Here is a 17,128-nt window from a genome sequence, read left to right as displayed (position 1 = left end):
CGGAGACGAGTCGAGCTCTTTGCCACTCAGGACACACTGCACATGGGAGACAGATATCAGGACATGTAAATCAATTTTGAGGGAACTCTGGCAGAGACGTTGAGGAGAAATCTTCAAAGGCGGTCCGAGGAAGAACATTAAGATAACTAAACAATCCATCAGGAACCAGAGACTGTGATGAAAGTGCTGCTGCAGTTGTGCTGAGTTTCCCAGAGGAAGTTAGTCATGAGCCGCTGCATGGCAGGTATCCCGTGCGAACGCCTGAGGTGAAGATTGTAACCATCAGTGTTTTCTTCCTCTTTTAAACCGACGGGTGTCTCGTTGCTCGAGGCGCGCCAAGACTCTGTCATGACCTTCGTGACTCGGCCGTTATCGGTCCTGAAAATCACGAAGTTGCAGTCGGGTCGGTCCGCTGCGAGCAAACATGGTATACCTTCAGAGCAGAAGTCGATGTGTGGGGGCCGACACGGTGGAAGCCCTCAGATGTGAAGAGGGGCACCCTTTTTTCTGACTTTATGAAAGACGAGCGGGGAAGGAGAGGAAAAGGCGGCCGCAATGTTTCCTCCTCCAAAATGTGTTAAGTGAAAGCTCACATAAATCCCCTTGAAAGTGGATTAGCAAAAATATCTTTCCCTCTAAGGTTTCATTCAGACAGGAGCCAGTCTCCAGAAAAAGGGGTGTCCTAATCTAAACATTGGACGGAATCATATTAATCAAAGGCAGCGGTGCGTGAAACACAAGTCCAGGTTCTGGCCCCGTGCAGCACGGCAGAAGTCACTCGCTTTTCACAGTTTCCACCCAAACAGTGGAAGCTGGCACCGCGTTATAGGAAAGCTCAATTATAATATCAGGTTGGTGTTATTACTGTTGATTATGTGCTTTTGAAGACCCGACTTGCCCCCGAGTTCACTTCCTCTCCTCTCCCCTGGCCGAGACGCGCTCTTTGAAATCTAACTCGCCTCGGAGGTTAATGAATCGGCGGTCTGGTTCCCTGTTTGACTTTCACCCCTGCCCTTTGTCACATCGACACACTCACACACACACGTCGGATCTGAGCCTCACATGTGTTGTTCTGGAGATCGTGGTGCCCTGCAAAAAAAAACAGAAGTGTGTGTTTTCTTGACCTCTGTCATGTTCATTTCAAATAAACTCAAACACTGCCTGAGTTAGTGCAGCACAGGGAATCTAACACACTCATTAGATCCCGCTGAGCAAAGAGACTCGATGGGGGGCGTAAACGTGGCTCAGAGGTCAAATAACAACCATGTCTCCTGAAAATGATGACAGTGATGGTCCAACATGAATTATTTCACTGTATGAGCCACAGTTAATGCTCTGCCATGTTATGAAGCTAGTTGCTAACTGCTAGTTGCTGCATTATTTTTAGTTTTTTAAATTTTTTGTTTGCAGGAAACAGGAAGTCCTCGAATCTCTCATATTTTGGGTGTAAAAGCCAAAATAATCCTCCTTGTTTTCGAGGTCTCAACGTTTGCATGTATTCACGGTCGTAGTTAAATACTGAAACAGTGAACGATGACTTGGAGCATGACACATTTCTATTTTCCTGTACTGTGTTCCTACAGTTTCTCTGCTGTCACTTCCTGTATTGAGGAGAAAAGTGATATATAATCATAATGATAATAATAATTGCAATTCATGAGGGGTTTTGTCGATAACATCAGCCTCCTTTCTACACGACAGCATACCCCAGGATTTAGACTGTCCTCGGAAATATTCAGTCCCGTGCCAGATCCTGATGGTTCAGTCCAGTGGGGGTGTGCAGGATGCTTGACATTGGCACTGGCCGGTCAGCTTGTTTGCTTTGGGAAACGAGTTTGAAAGATCCCCCTTTTTAAGACTCCAGCGAGGGAGAGTTTAACTGTCATGCACCATTAGCCTGTGGCTTACTCTGGTTTCAGCGTATCGCACGTCTGCTAAGGAAGATCGATGCAGACTTCAAAATGACAAGGAAATGGTTTGTCAGATTCGTCCAGTGCTAAGACATTAAAAGTGTGTGAGAAAATAACTTCTGTGGACGGGGGGGGAGATCTCTTGAGCCGATTCTCCGTTCAGCCCTGAGCACCGACATCTGCTCACTTAAGTGGTTTTCAGTACATCAGCAAAGCTTCTCTCAGTGTTCATACCCTCGACTTCTGTTTGTTTAGTTGTGCAATATTTAAATTTTCAGCATCACCAGCAGAGAGGACACGCTCGAGTGCAACATTAGTCATGTAAGCCGAGATCTCGTGTTGCAGTCGGGCTTCCTGTGATTCAGGTTCTTCATATCAGTTCTGTGGTTTCTGGTGCTGAATGCATTAAGTCTCTGTGGTATAAAGGTTAGAGGACGATCTCACGACCGCACGTTGTGTCGAATGTCCAGCAAAGTATTTTACAGTGATGGAATGTAACTAAGTACATCTACTTCTTCTTTGAGGTACTTGTACATTACTTGAGTATTTAAATGTTCTATTAGTTTATAATTCCACTCCACTACATATGATGGCAAACATTGTTCTTTATCACTAGTTACTTTGCAGACTGCATACTGCACGAAAGGCCAAAGTAGAGCATCTTTACATTTTATCGGATTAAAAAAAAGTGAATTTCATATCAGATGCTTTGAGACTCCAGGACTATTCTTGTGGGTGACGTTAACAGGATATCTTCATCATCTGTCAGTACTTTTTACAACACTGGTGTTTTACCAGGTATAAGATGATTTTTCACTCCACTCATCTAATTTGTGATTTATGGATATAATTGACTGATTTGCAAACATAAATTTGATCTTTTATTCATCTTTAATAAGATGAACCGGAGGTGGAACCACATGTGCAGAACCTCACCCAACAAAAATGTGCATGTACGTAATGATTGTGAGGCGTTCGCCCACATCTCACTGCAGGGACTTCTGTTGTTGCTGCAGTTGCTTCGCAGCACTTTTTCTTTTTTTTTCTTTTTTTTTTTTGCTCCACGACTAAGAATCTGCCCCCCTCCCAACAACGTGAAGAACCTCAAGTGCCCCCAGCCCACATCCCCTGCTCTGCTGCGCTCTGACTTGGCACAGGCCTGGGAGGCAGGCGGTTGACCCGGGTCATTACGGGGTGTTTATGACCTACGGAGAGCAGCTGAGGGCCCCTGCGCTGTGAATTTGTGCATCTTTGAGAATGCGGGCCCTGCTGTGCTGCTAATGGGCCCTATCCAAGATGCCCCTCGCCTCCCCGCCTGCCTCCCTGAAGCGCTGGGTTACTGCTGCTCTGGTATCAGATCTCTTCTGCCGCACATTCCTCCGGAGATTCCCCTCCTGCTCATGAGGGATGAGGCTGAGAGCACAAACCGAAAAGAAAAAAAACATGCGATGTTTGGAAAGTGATTGCAGTCTGACTACAGCTTACCTACATTTCCCACCATCGCCATTGCTCCAGAGTACAGTGGTGTAATACTATGGTCTGTTGGAAACACTATGGTACGATTAACAAAGAGCCTGTTGCATCATTTGGCTTGAGTAAAGTGTATCTTGTTCCTCTGGTTCCTTCCTTTCATTGTAATTCCCAGGTCCTCTTTTTAAATAGAAATCTGATGTCTAGCAGAGTAGAAACAAATCAAACCAGTGATTTCAAACATGGCTCCATACAATCAAATGCTTTGCAAAAATGTCCTTGTGATTGAAAATCTGTATAAATGTAATGAGTCAGCTCCACCCTGAGTTTACATCCGCATGTTTTTAAGCAGATGTGTCGCATTACAACAGCAGAGATGAATAAAGGGATATTTCAAAAGAAGTTTTTACCATCACTTTGGTGGTTTTAGTCTCCTTTGAACAACTGACATATACGGTCAACTTCTGGTAAAAACTTTAAAAAAGCTTTACACAGTCTTGTTTGCATCGACCTGCAGGACACCTCTGATGGGATCTTTCATTTGTTTTCCAGGTGGCTGTACGGGCAAACGATGGGGACGCCGTGTTCATCAGGGAATTCACTCTGATTCGACGCGACCACCTTCCAGAGGAGCCTCTCCATGATGTCAGCCAAAAACCAGAAGACCCTGTGAGTGCCCGACCAGAAAAACACTGCACGCGTTGGTTTTAATTTCAAACACGACCTTTAAAACCCCCCCGTTTTTTTTTCTACTTCACAGCTGAGATAAGAAATAAATTGAAATGTCAGATAAAACTAAATCACCCAATAAATCTGCCGCAGCACGTTGATGTAACACGCCACACTAGAGGAGTGAAGAGTCGGCCATGTTGCACCTGAGTAATGAATACGCATGAGTGATGATCGCGGGACACGAGGAGTGGAGGGCGGGCCGACCCGGCGTGATGTGAAACAGGGCAGCGCCTGCAAACACACACACCTAACGCTGCGTTCACACATGTGTCGGAGGGTGGAGCGGCTACATCACATTACTCCCATCTGTCGTCACCTTTGATGAGGCCGAAGCCGTTTCTCTTAATCCGATCTCTCACCCAGATGTTTTTTCTAATTGGCTGGGAAGGGAGGGAGGGCCGAGCTGCCGTTGCTCCATCTCGCCCATCTCATCATTCCTGCGTGATGCGACTGGTCCTGCTGCAATCTGAGAGGAATCTGGGGAAAATTGATCGCAGAGTTTTTGAGCGGTATCACGTCATCACGGACAGGAGCGCTGTCTCGAGGTGAATTCTTCCGTTTGTCTGTGAGGACGTTATGTAACGACCCGACTGCGCTCTGACCTCCTCCGTCAGGTGGAGCGCACCTCTCACAAGCCGCCACGCTTGATTAAATGACCCCTCGACCTCAGCATATTGAATATTCAGCTTCTCCCTTTGAACGCTGATCAAATGCGGTGACGTTTCCTTTGAAACGGATGATCTGCTTGAACTCGCCATCGCACTTTAAAGCAGGATCATGAGGGCTTATTTGAACATTCACATGTGCAGGAGAGCCTCATGGGTCAGCGGCGGGCAGAGAAACTCTTTTTTTTTATTATGAAGTGTAATATTCATGTTAACTGCTCTACCCAGTGTCTTAAAGTGATGTATATTTGACAGAGTTTTGATTTTTACATGCTCTTTAATATCCCAACGGGTGACTTAATGGAAAACCCATTTTAAAAGACTGAAGAATGTAAACGCAGTGGTACACGCTCACTGTGCTGTAGTTAGAAACCGCAAACAGCCATCTTTACAGCATTTGGATTTCATAATGTGACCAAGCAGCCGTGTGATTTATGATGCACTGACCTCAAGCAAATTTTTTGAATTTGCATCAGCAAATGATTTTCAGACCAAACATCACACAGACTATATTTATATTTCCACTCCCACATGCTGTGTTCATGCCAGCCGAGCCTCAGTCGCTCTTTATAGGTTTCATTAGACGGGATTTTGGTCGCAGTGTGTTTTCTGTCAACATCACAGGTGCAAATAAGGTGCCGTGGAAGTGAGAGACAACCTCCGTCCTGTTTACTGTAAATTAAAGCTGCTGTAAGCGGTACCTCCTTATTAAAACTAGGTGTGAAACTGCTCTGTGTTCCAGCTGAGTGTCCTTCACTCAGTCTCCATGCTCCTGTATAACTGGACTTCCTCACCAGACACCAGACGGTTACGGACTGGCAGTCGGACCTCCGCTACGTTAGTGCCTGTAGCCTTGTTAGCCTTGTAACTCAGTGTCTCTCCTCCCCCTTCACGTAGTAAAAGAGGGAAGACATTTTATAGTGTCCTGGTCACCTTTATCCAATCAGGACAGAGAACACCATGAAGATCTGGTTCTGCAATGACTGAAAAGAGAAAACTACCAATTGTAGTGCTGCTGGTGACGAGACGTCGTGCAAGTGTGTTGACGTAGAGAGGAGAGGAGGAAGTTAGCTTAAGCAACCGCTGAATCAACCTCCCTTAAGTGGCTGCCAGTCTGTTGTAAATAACGCTAGCTAATGTCGCTACTGCTAGCTAGCTAACGTTAAGGCGATGCCGTATGCTGGGCACAAACTGTAGAAATCAGCCATTTCTACATTTGTTTTCCCACAAACTGGCAACTAGCCGCCTCTTAATGTGGACGAAAAAACAAGAAAACAAAACAAACATTTTAGAACCATAATAATGTTTATAAGGAAAATAAATGCTTTTATTCTGCAAGCTCTGTAGATGTTTTCATTTAAAAATGATTATCAGTATGGCCCTTAGATGGAACGGGCATCATTAGCTACACACATGATGCTAACATGTCGTCCGATGGGGAGCCTGCAGACTCCCAGGAGCCGCTCTTCTGATTCCTTTCAGCACTCAGTCGATCTCGGCCTCTGTGCGCCCGTAGCGCTGTTCTATGTTGGATCTTGGTTCAATATTAAGCTTGATTCCGAGCCAAGACAAACGCAGCTTAATTAGCAAGCGACCCAGGAGGCAGATCTCAGACTCCAAAGTGTATTCCCTTTCTCTTGTTTAACTTTCATGAGTATGTGCCAGGGTCGGTTGGTGGGCAATAGGACTGACCTCCCCAGCACCCTTCACCCTATCCCTCACGAGGGCCACAGATGAATTGTTCTCTCTGAGAGACAGTGTTTTTCCTGGCAGCCCCAGCAGGAGCTACTTCGATGGAATAGAGCTGTCTTAGACGGCTAAGGCCTGACATACCTCCGTAAATTAACCCATATTTATTATGTGATGGCAAGCGTGTACTGCAGAGCTTCAACAATGTCAGCGCTCATAAACAAATATAAAGGAGGTTTATTGGGTTGAGAAGTTCCTGAATCAAAGTGCGCGGGGGGTCTGATGGCTCAAGTGTTGGCTGCTGAGAACATTTCTCTCTCTCTCTCTCTTTCCTCTGTAGTAAGACTGAATGAGAAGATAAACAGAAAAGGTGGCCATAAATCTCCCTCCGACTGTGCTCACTCACTGTTCGCCCATGAATGAATTCTTCCAGCATTCGAGAGCAACAACTAACTCAAAACCTGCAAAATGTTCTGACAAACCCTTTCCGAAGTTGTGTTAAACTGTCATCTGTAAGCGATTATCTCTGTAGAACTGAAACTTTGAACGTTTCTTGAAATCCAATCTGTTGAGAAGTTTCTGTTTCTGGAGGCGATGCACAGGTGGCAGCTACCGCTCAACCTCGGGGTGACGGACGGAGAACGGGGGGAATAAAAGGAGAACAGAGAGCGAGTGTTGTAAACTTCTAGTAATTGTCAGAACGTGAAATTGAGAGTAAGCCACTGGAAGGGAAAAAAAAGAGAAGAGGATGATGTTTCCTGCTCAGCTGGCGGCAGTCTAGACAGCAAAAATGATCATCCTGTCAACAGACAACTTTAAACTGGGTTACTGAAAGGTGATCCTTCATTTACCAGATGAGTGTGTGTGTGTGTGTGTGTGTGTGTGTTTCAGTTCAGTTTCTACTTGTATTCTGTGATGGTGAAGTTTCCCCACCAGCAGCACAGCTCCAGCCCCAGTAACTGCATTTACACAACCGTTTATTGTTACAGACGATACATTTTTAGAAAGTCAATCATTCAAACAGGTTTGTAGTGTTAGATTCAGTTTAAAGCTGCATTAGTTTCATTGTTTGGCTACAAGGGGGCAGCAGAACAAGCTGAACGCACAACATCTGACATGTTAGCAGTGAATGGAGAACAGGTGACACGATGAATCTAAGATTAATATTTAGTCTCTTTTGAGCTCTTAGCTTGATGAAAGCGGACTTTGTGAACCAAAAAGAATGAAAAACAATCGATTAGTTAAGCTAAAGGTGCAATATGTAAGAATTTTACTTGAAAACATTGAAAACTGAAACTGAACAGTTTTGACTTCAGGACTTCTACGTACTGTGCTGCAGGGATATCTACTGAAGTTAGCATGCTAACCAGCTAGCAATGCCCCGCCCTGGTGCCCTTTAGCTTCCTGTCCTGACTGCTAACTGCACAGCTAACTGTGCTATGTGACAGTTAGCGGTTACTCTGGTGATATATTCCTACATATTGCACCTTTAATGTAGGAACAGAGACTTTGTAAGTTTGCTTTGCTTCTTTAACCACCTCACACTGAGGATTTGGGAACACTGCTGCTGCTGCTGCTCACATGTTGTGTTATCCTCACCAGTAACAGCCTGGATATGGTGGGTTGCACCAGTGTCCTGTAATGACGGTCATTAGAGCCCCACTCTGCAGCAAAGACAGGAGGACACTTCCACTCTGCCTGTCGCCACATGTTTTGTGGAACAGCGTTAATGTCCTTCAGCCCTGTTGTTTTATTTTCACACCTCTTCTCCCTCTCACGTCTCATCTCTCCGTGGGACGCTGGATGTTTTGTTAGACGTGTCTTCCTCTCTGCCCTCTGCCTCGCTCTCCTCACCACATGCCAGGCAGTTCGGGCCTTAATGTTTTTACATGCTCAATTGCACCTCAGGCACTAACAGGCATTTCTCTTTTTTTTTTCTCTCCAAACAAAAACCTTCAGGGTGAATAAGTGCCGAGACGTTCCGCCCTCTGGCAGGGTGTCAGGGTTCGGGGTAACTGAGGTTGGGCGATTGGGGCCAAGGGCCAGCCGGGGTGACAGGCGGGGGGGCGCTCAGAGGCCGAGGCTGCAGCTCGGAGGGCGAGAGGCCCATCGCTCAGCTGCACGCTGCCTTGGCAGCTGTGTTTCCCATGCAGCGCCAGGTGGAAAGGGCAACAGTCTCGCACAATTAAACACTTCATTTGTCTTCATTAAAAGGATGGGCATGTTAGTTTTGGCAGGTAGAGAGGATGTTTAGGTTCAAGTTTTTTTCCCCATACGTGCTGTGCCCCCTGGGGTTAACACTACTTAAAGTTAAAGCTTCAGTGACTTACTTACTTCTAGGTGCTTAAAGGTGCTCTGAGGAGCTCCTGACCACTAGAAGAGCTGTCGAGCAGAGTTTTGGTCTTACAGAAGAACAGAGACGTACAAGCACAACTTAAAAGGTGCAATATTGAAATTTGTTGGTTGAAATCAGGGAAGACTTCACTAAGATTATAAACAGAACATGTCAGAACAACAATTTTGATGTTATGAAATCACACATGCTCAGATGGAAAGTGATGAAAAGTCTTGACAAGTGAAAACATTGCAGAATTATTGAGCTCTTGCAGTCGACCTACATTTCATCAGTAGATACTTTAGATTACTTAGATTACTTGCAGGAAGAGTAGAAACGCCACATTAGTTCTGTTAATGAAATCACAGGGTGTCTAACATTGTTTTAGCTCACATTTATTCACCGTCAGACTTCCCTGGACCGGTCCATGCTGTTGACTCGGTTGTTTGTTAGAAACACGGCCTCCATGTGAAGCTGCTCATGCTGTAGTTGGATAGAAAACAGCGAGTTAATAACCGTTTTCGTGCCGCCAGTTAGCCATGAATGCCAGTGTTTGTTCTTGTGTAGCCAGCTATCTGACTCTGCTGAGATCAGTTTGCGAGAGAGGCCAGGACAACACTTTTCTGGCACTGGAGACGATGTCCAAAATAAGAAAAGAAAAAGGCCTGAATGGGCGAGCGGTGAATTCGGAGACATTTGCCTTCCTGACTTGTGCGCTTTGGCTGGCTGACCGGTGTTTGGCACATGCGAGCGCTGTTTGGAGGCTCGCTCCAGGCGCTCTTGAAGAAAGTGCTGAGTGCTGGTGAATGTGGTGTGAAGCCACGTGGCTTTGGACGGGGGATCTTTCTCTCACCCCCGTGTTTGTTCCATCAACATATGTGTTCAGTAAAGCCTTGGCCCCTGCAGTGCCACATCGAATATCTCCCCCCCTCGGCTTGATGTGGTCTCACACCAGTGTGGCGCTGCTGGTACTGGAGCTGTGCTGCTGAGGTTATTCCACCAGGGACAAGACCTCACCACAACACCCACATAACAAACGTGGGTGTGTGTGAATCCACGCTGCCAGCAGTGTGTCTGTTGCTGGCTACCACTGCACACACACTCCCTTACCCTCGTGTAATCCCATGGTTTGTGTTTGCGTGCTGACATGTGCATGTGCAGTGCAGGAATCCATGTGTGTGTGATTTCTGCGACTTTAGCATTCAGCACTATCAGATGTCGCCTTACACATGCACAGCATCCAGTACTGTGTCTTTGATTAATGGATCTCCTCCCCCGTCCTCCCCTCACTGCTCTCTCCTCACCTATCTGCTCCGACCCGGCGTGTGAAGGCACGCATGCATTTTCTGGGCGAGTGATTGATTTGTAATTGTTTACATTTCAGGTCGCACTCCGCCGCAGCAGATGTTTGCCGGCGTGCATGTATGTGGGCATGCACAGGCATGCAGGAGCGTGTTGATGCCAAAAAAGTTTCATCCAGGAATTTTTCGATCGTCTTGGCTCTGAGTTTTGGCACTGCGTGTGCTAATTGCCTCCAAGTGGGGGCGATTTTTACCATTAAACCTTTTTTTTCTGCTTGTGTGTGTGTTTGGGCACGTGGGCAAGATCATTCAAGGCCTTTGCCATGAATGTGTTTTGATTCTAGTTGAATAAGAAGGTAATAAAATGAATTACATGTTGCAGCCAAACAATAACATCTCAATCTAACAAGTTCGTCTTCTGGATCTTTCCCCACCCACACTCTTTGACTTTGGAGCTGTTTGTAAAAAGAAAACAGAGACGTTGCTTTGAAATACAGATATTTTTTTGTAAGGGAAATTCTCCCTGTTGAAGTTTGATGAGTTTCATGTTGTCTTGACTTATAGACTTACATGTCAGGTAACAACAGGACAACAGGTGTTAGTCACGCCTTCTCACAGGGGACTGACTGTCTCCTCCTCACACCTTAGAGAGAAAGAAACTGTTTGCATTTTGCACATTCACTAGAACATTACCTCACCGAACAAAATTGCCCCTCATGTGACTTCCTGACAACAGTTTAGGCAAACGGCATCGACCATCATCTGAATTCCTGACATTTTCTAATCCAGACAGTGATTCCTAGATCTTAAAAATGTTTGAATTCCCACATTTTGTAGAAAAGTTAGTGTTTCCTCTCGTCCCCTTGACGACTAACTGCAGAGTGGCGATGTAAGCGTCTGTAGGAGGTGTTGGCTCAGGTAGCCTGCAGTATGTAGCCAGTATCCAGTGTAAGCAATCCAGAGTTACAGCAGTAATAAGCTGCTGATGAAGGATCCCTGCCACCCGTGCGGAGCAGAGTTTAGGTTAAGTCGTGGGCAAGGTGCAACCCGAAACGGTTCCCTTGTCTTTAATGTGGGCTGTAGTGGCTCGGTGTGGTGGTGGTCAGCATGTAGGGTGCAGTAACAGAACAAACATTTAACACGTCGCCCAGGTTTCCTACCCAGAAGAGTGTGTCCTGGTTTGCTCCAGCTAGTCTTGGCTGTCTGTGTCCTGTACAGCTGGGAGGTTTGTTGGAAGTAATTTAAATGTTAGACGGTAACCTCGCATGTTACAGCTCAGGTCCAGTTGTACGTCATATCTGAAGAAATGAACAATGGCTTGACAGAAAGAAAGACGTAAAACCAAAGATGGCACATTTCTTTGTTGCACAGATGATTTTTATAATAACTACAGAATGGATTTTGTGGTCCCATCCTCCTTTTTGATTGATATTTCTGTTTCAACCCAGCCCTGACCTGTAACTGTCAAACAGTAGAATCTGTGTTTTCAACATTCGTCCAACAAGCTGCATTTTTTTTTTAAGCTCATGCTGCCTCGTAATCAACAACAGTGTCCTTCACCTCGGGACGACTGCAACAAGTTTGTTTCCAAAAATGGAATTTAACTCATAAAACTGTTGTTAGTTTTGCGTGTCGCTTCACGGGCTGGCGCCGAACTCGACATCTCTGTTTGCTCGTCACGTTAAAAGATGGTTTTGATCTGCACAGTGACGACGTGGTGGTCTCCGTCTGCCGCATCACTGCAAAACTCCTGCAAGCACTCTGAGCGCAAACATGAGAAAATCAAGACCATGAACGTGTGTGTGTGTGTGTGTGTGTGTGTGTGTGCGCAGACCTACAGCACACACACACACACACACACACACACACACACACGTATGCATGATCACACCCTCGTGCATACACCCACACAGATAGTTTTCGCTTTAAGGGAGCCCTGGGAGAGAAAGTAATCTGTTCACAAACCACAAAATTGAATAATGACTCTGACACTCTTCCAAGCTGAAGAGTGAGCAGTGCATGCAACACAAGGAGGCGTACTTACAGCAAATCTTCAGACAGCACGGAGGTAAGCTTCGAATTAGCATAATTTAGACATCCCTCCGTGTTGTACACACACACAGACACACACACACAGACACACACAGATGGGGAACATGAACTCTAAAGCTTGTTACAACTCTGTAAAGTTTAGAAAGCTCCATTGATGTAGATATTCTTAAAGGGTAAGTCCACCAAATGTACACATTGAAGTGTGTTTACAGGCCCAGTACTGGTGAGATTGTTATGTGTTACAGCTGCGTATCATCAGCACAGCGACAGAAAGACGTGTCACAGGCAGAGTGAAGCAGATTGACCAGAAGCAGCAGAATAAAAGATCAGATAGGATCCAGAATTCACCTTTGAGGGACTGAAGGCTGAACAGTTGATATGCTAATGATTTTATTTCAAAGTGTACTCATTATTAAATCAAATTATCTTGGGGGCACTGCTGGTATTGTCATCTGCAGCATTCAAGCACCGCAAGAAAACACAATGTGGCTGTTTTATTTTGATTATTAACATGAAATTAACAAAAAATGCAAACAGCAGTTTGTATATATTTCTGTATGATTTGTTTGGAACAGTTAGATCAAATTGTTTCCCTGCTCTTAAATAACTTACTGAAACTTTACACTTCTGCTCATATTTAACAGAGGTTTACATCTGTATGGACATTCCTTACAAATGAATGATTGAAACCTCGCAGTAGGCTTGCCACCGTACCTGGAGACACATTTAACTTTTGGGGTGAAGAGAGTTTGGAGAGCTGAATGACAACAGACAGCTAGAAGCATCCCAAAATACACAAGGTGTCCTTTGAATACATTAAAACATGTAAATACAGCTTTTAAACTAGTTTCACTATTTTAACTAAGCAGAAAAAACACACTTTGTAAATAAACTGTTTCGTACTGGAGAAATGTTGCGTGGCAGTTTTTATGTTGCATTTTGTATCTTCCTCTTTATCTCATGACTGTTTGATGACCTCTCTTCTTTTTGTGAATCTGGTTTTGTGGATGAAGGCCTATTTGAAAGATTTTGAGAAAAATATATGATTTACTGCCAATTAGCTTGAGTTTGTGATTGCAGAACTAAAGCTGTGGCAACAAATCCAAAGTACATACTGACGTCTGCCAAACAAAGCATCCGCAGGAACGTTTTGGGGCAAACGGTTTAATGACGACCTGCACGGTAGCGCGGATGAGTCACGCATATGATGTGTTTGAGGGATATTCAGTGTCTCCTCGTCAGCAGTATGCCGTCGTTATGAACATTTTTGGCTCAAAGGAGGGAGACGGCTTGATTTCGATGACATGGCACTGCGGTCGTCCACGGATCATGCATGTTACCCTCTCTATTGTGCATCAGCTCCGATGTGGTCGTGGCTTAACTGGTCTTGCCCCTGAGTGCTGATGCAGGAGGTTTACGATTGCTCCTGGGCTGATTGTGAGCGCGAACCGTTCTCTGATTCGCATTTGAAACCACGGAGGCTTCCAGAAACGAGGCTTTTACTTTTCATCCGGCAACGTGGTATTAATTCTGATGATGCTTCCCAGATGCATGCACTGGACACTGACTCTGGAGAAGCTGATATGTTAAGTGCAGCGAAAGCAGTCGAGGCCCACGTGTGATGCCAAAGTGATTTTATAAGGATAAGGATTTAAGCATTGGTGTGTTTTATCTTAGTTTTAAAAACATTTTTTCATTCCCTGACTGGATTTATGAAAACTTTGGGCTCCATGCTTTTGCTTTCACCCATTTTCTTTTTCAAAATACTTTAATTAAAGGTGCACTGTGTTGTTTTGGGGAAGAAAGATCTTCATTGACTGATTTCTTCTTTTATGCCAAACAAACTAAATATATAACACTTTTTTGGTTTCATGACTGAATAAACAAACTGAACTGAACTGGACGACACAGTTTCATACTGTTTTCTGTGTTCTGTGGACCTTATTTTCCTCTGAGAACAGTTTGTTCATTCAGTTACGGAAAAGATTAATTTTGAAAAGATTGGATTGCCTCATAAATATTGTAAATATTAAAAGTAGTATTATAGAAAGTGTTTTCTTCCATTATAAAGCAGGTCTAGGTGTTACAGAATTACTGTGATACAGGTATCAAAATGCTCAGTGTCGGATTTTTGAAACTGTGCCTTTAAACAAACCATCAGGGCTTCTGTAAGCTTGTGATGTCACAACTATACAGCCACGCCCCCTCAGTGAGAAGTGCCTGCTCAGGCCTGTTAAAGCTGACCAATCAGAGCAGAGTCGGCCCAAAAAAGATGAGTCATTTGGACAGAGTGTGAATAGAGGTGCTGCAGCAATGGAGTGTATTGGATAAACCTGCACAGTAAACAAAAAAACCCTGAATGTGACTGCTATATGGGGCATTTGAAACTAAAAATCTAAAGTAGAAATAGATAAACGAACTGCAAAATACAGGAATGTGTCTATAAGTCCTGTGTCATGCAGCATCTGGTGCTTTAGGGGGATGTGCATCCCACCACAGCGTGCGTGCAAACTTTGTTTTTCCCTCATCACTTTCAGAATCCTGACCCAAATCACAATGAAAGGTGACCCAGTGGAGCATCGAAGCTTCCAGATTTATGGGCCCGGAGCGCACGATGAAGGTCCCGCGATGAAAACGTTGTCTGGAGGCCTCCGGCCGGGAGCCAGGGTGTTAGCTGACTAAAGACAACTATTCGGGTTACATCGTCCCTCAATGAAACGTCTGCATTGTGTTGTTCTACGGTGTGTCTGTAAAGATAGTCTGTCTGTGATTTATGGTATTAATCTTCGCATCGCAGCGGAGCCAAATGTGAATATCTGTGGTAACAATATAAAGCAATCAATCATCTGATCACTGAAGGAATCATTAATATTGCACAGAGAGCCTTCAGAGCTCATCTCCAGTTAGAAATGAAAAATATCACAACAGAAATAGAAGGAAAAAAAAAGGGGGGAAACATCTTTCACAGCTCATTCCCACTGACCCCTGTGATATTAAGCACAGTTTTATTTCCTCAACGTTAAGAATGTGCTGCACACTGTTAGCTTATGATTTGTGGCGCCTTGAGTGTTACAGGTTGAACCACAAGCAGCATTTCTCACAATCAGTTTTTTGTGAATGACCTCACTGGGATAATGATAGGGGATGAAGCGGAGCAGAGGAGCTTCTCCGCTGCTCCATCTTTCACTGGGCTGCCGTGGATGATGGAGTGATGGGTGGGAGGTGGAGGTGGGCTGAGGGAGAGGTTTTTAAGGGCTGGCGCTGTTTCGCCCTCAATTGCACGGCGGCAGGCTGCAATAGACGACAATTAGAGGGCGCAGAGTGAAGCTCTTCTAGATGAGCTCAGCCTGCGGCTCCTGTCTGGCAAATGCACCGGCGCTCTAACTGGGGGCCCCACTGGCTGCTTTTCTGGTTTCAGCTCTTGTTTGTGTGAGTCCTCACATCTCTGTTTGCAAGAATCTGATGACGATGGCACAGAAAAGTATCTGCTAATGATTGAAAGTGTGTGTGTGCAGTATGTGTGATGTACGGGTGTGTCAGAGCGGTCTACAGGGCGGGAGGGAGGATTTATTTTAACACTGGCTTATTTTGTGTCTGATGCCAGAACTTCCTCTGCCACACTTGAGAAGGCCGAGACCACCACAGGTCCTCCAGATGAGTCTCATCACTGTCTCTCTCTCCATATACGTGTGTCCGTATCATCGAGACAGCTCAGAGAGTGGTGCTCTTTTCTCTCCAGTGTTCATAGTAACCCTGCTCCTTCACTGCATTATTAATCAATATCTTTTTGGTCTCCCCTGCTCGGAAATCTCTCTTCTGCTCTCCTCCGACTCCAACCTCTCTGTAAAGGTCAAAGGTCTTAGTCAGCAGCAGATCTGGTTGTTTTCTCGCTCACAGACACTCTGGATCATGCACGTCAGAGAGGATACCTCTTGGAAACATGACAGGAAAGAGGACAGTAAGACGGCAGATGTGAGTAGAAGGGAGATGACATGAAGAAGAACAAATGAACTGAACAACAAAAGATGAATGGTGTAGACTTGAGAACAGCTTGTTTATTCAATCATGGGACTGATAAATCTGAGTGTGTATCATTACTCATTAATACTGATACTGAGCCTCAACAGGAGTTGTAGTTTTGTCTGTCGGACACAAGATGCTGCTCTTGAGCCGTGAAGGCTCCTCCGTCAAGTCATTCAGGTGTTGAGAGGTCGGCGGCGGCTTCGTCTTTCTCCCGATGACGAGGCTGTCACTCAGAATTGATTTGCATCGGCAGCAGCGGAGCATTTTCCTTGCATCATCCGCTGGGCATGCTTCTGTCTGCTGCTCTCCTGCTGTTCACTTTTACAGCCGCTGCCTGTGTAACACCTCTCCGGTAGGGAGTTCACTACAGTAGCATATTTAGACAGCTGTGAGCCCGAAAGCTCCTGAGAAAACAGGGTAGAGGGTTTTATGTGGGAGCGGTATGGGATGGGGGGGTGCACTGATCCATTGCAGCCCTCTTTCCTGTGCGGTTACTCCTCAGTCATGCATCTGAATGTTTCCTCTCCCTCTCTATCTCCGTCACCTGGCCGTCGCTTTGACTCCACGTACCGCAAACCTTCGAGGAGGACACACGAGGTTCTGTTTTCACCAGCGTGCACTCGGTGGTTATGTTTTGTAAACCATGAAAGAGGAACTTGATGTGATTTCCATGTTTCAGCAGAATTATAAAGGAGTAGCTCGAGGCGTGAGTTTTGCAATATAAGCGGACGTTCGTGTATTTAAAGGTATGATGTATTACTTGGCACCGTCGAGATATTACACATTTCTTGTTCTTTGTCTTTCTAACACACACAAACACATTACCCACAATACCATCAGATGGAGGTTTCCATGGCGGCAGCAGCCTATCATCATTGCAAGATTCCTGTAACTTGATCTCATTTCCTCGTGCAATCCCGACTTACAGACTTCAAGACGCGGAAAAAGACT

At 45.2% G+C, this 17,128-nt stretch overlaps 1 protein-coding gene across 4 annotated transcripts in view; it reads left to right on the top strand.

The window, feature by feature from the left end:
• The window catches only part of adamtsl3 (ADAMTS-like 3), an 85,943-nt gene that overhangs the window by 27,714 nt on the left and 41,101 nt on the right, over positions 1-17,128 (top strand). For all 4 annotated transcript variants that reach the window (XR_005077411.1, XM_037112876.1, XM_037112875.1 and 1 more), the window contains exon 2: positions 3,933-4,049. Coding sequence is in view for 3 of the 4 variants with exons in the window: in XM_037112876.1 (XP_036968771.1) it covers positions 3,933-4,049 (117 nt within the window). In the remaining variant the exon portion in view is untranslated. The remainder of the gene's footprint in view (positions 1-3,932; positions 4,050-17,128) is intronic.

This window comes from Acanthopagrus latus, chromosome 10 (assembly GCF_904848185.1).
Source record: "Acanthopagrus latus isolate v.2019 chromosome 10, fAcaLat1.1, whole genome shotgun sequence".
NCBI lineage: Eukaryota > Metazoa > Chordata > Actinopteri > Spariformes > Sparidae > Acanthopagrus > Acanthopagrus latus.
The sequence above is the reverse complement of the archived record's forward strand: the minus strand, read 5'-3'. Positions and strand labels throughout refer to the sequence as shown.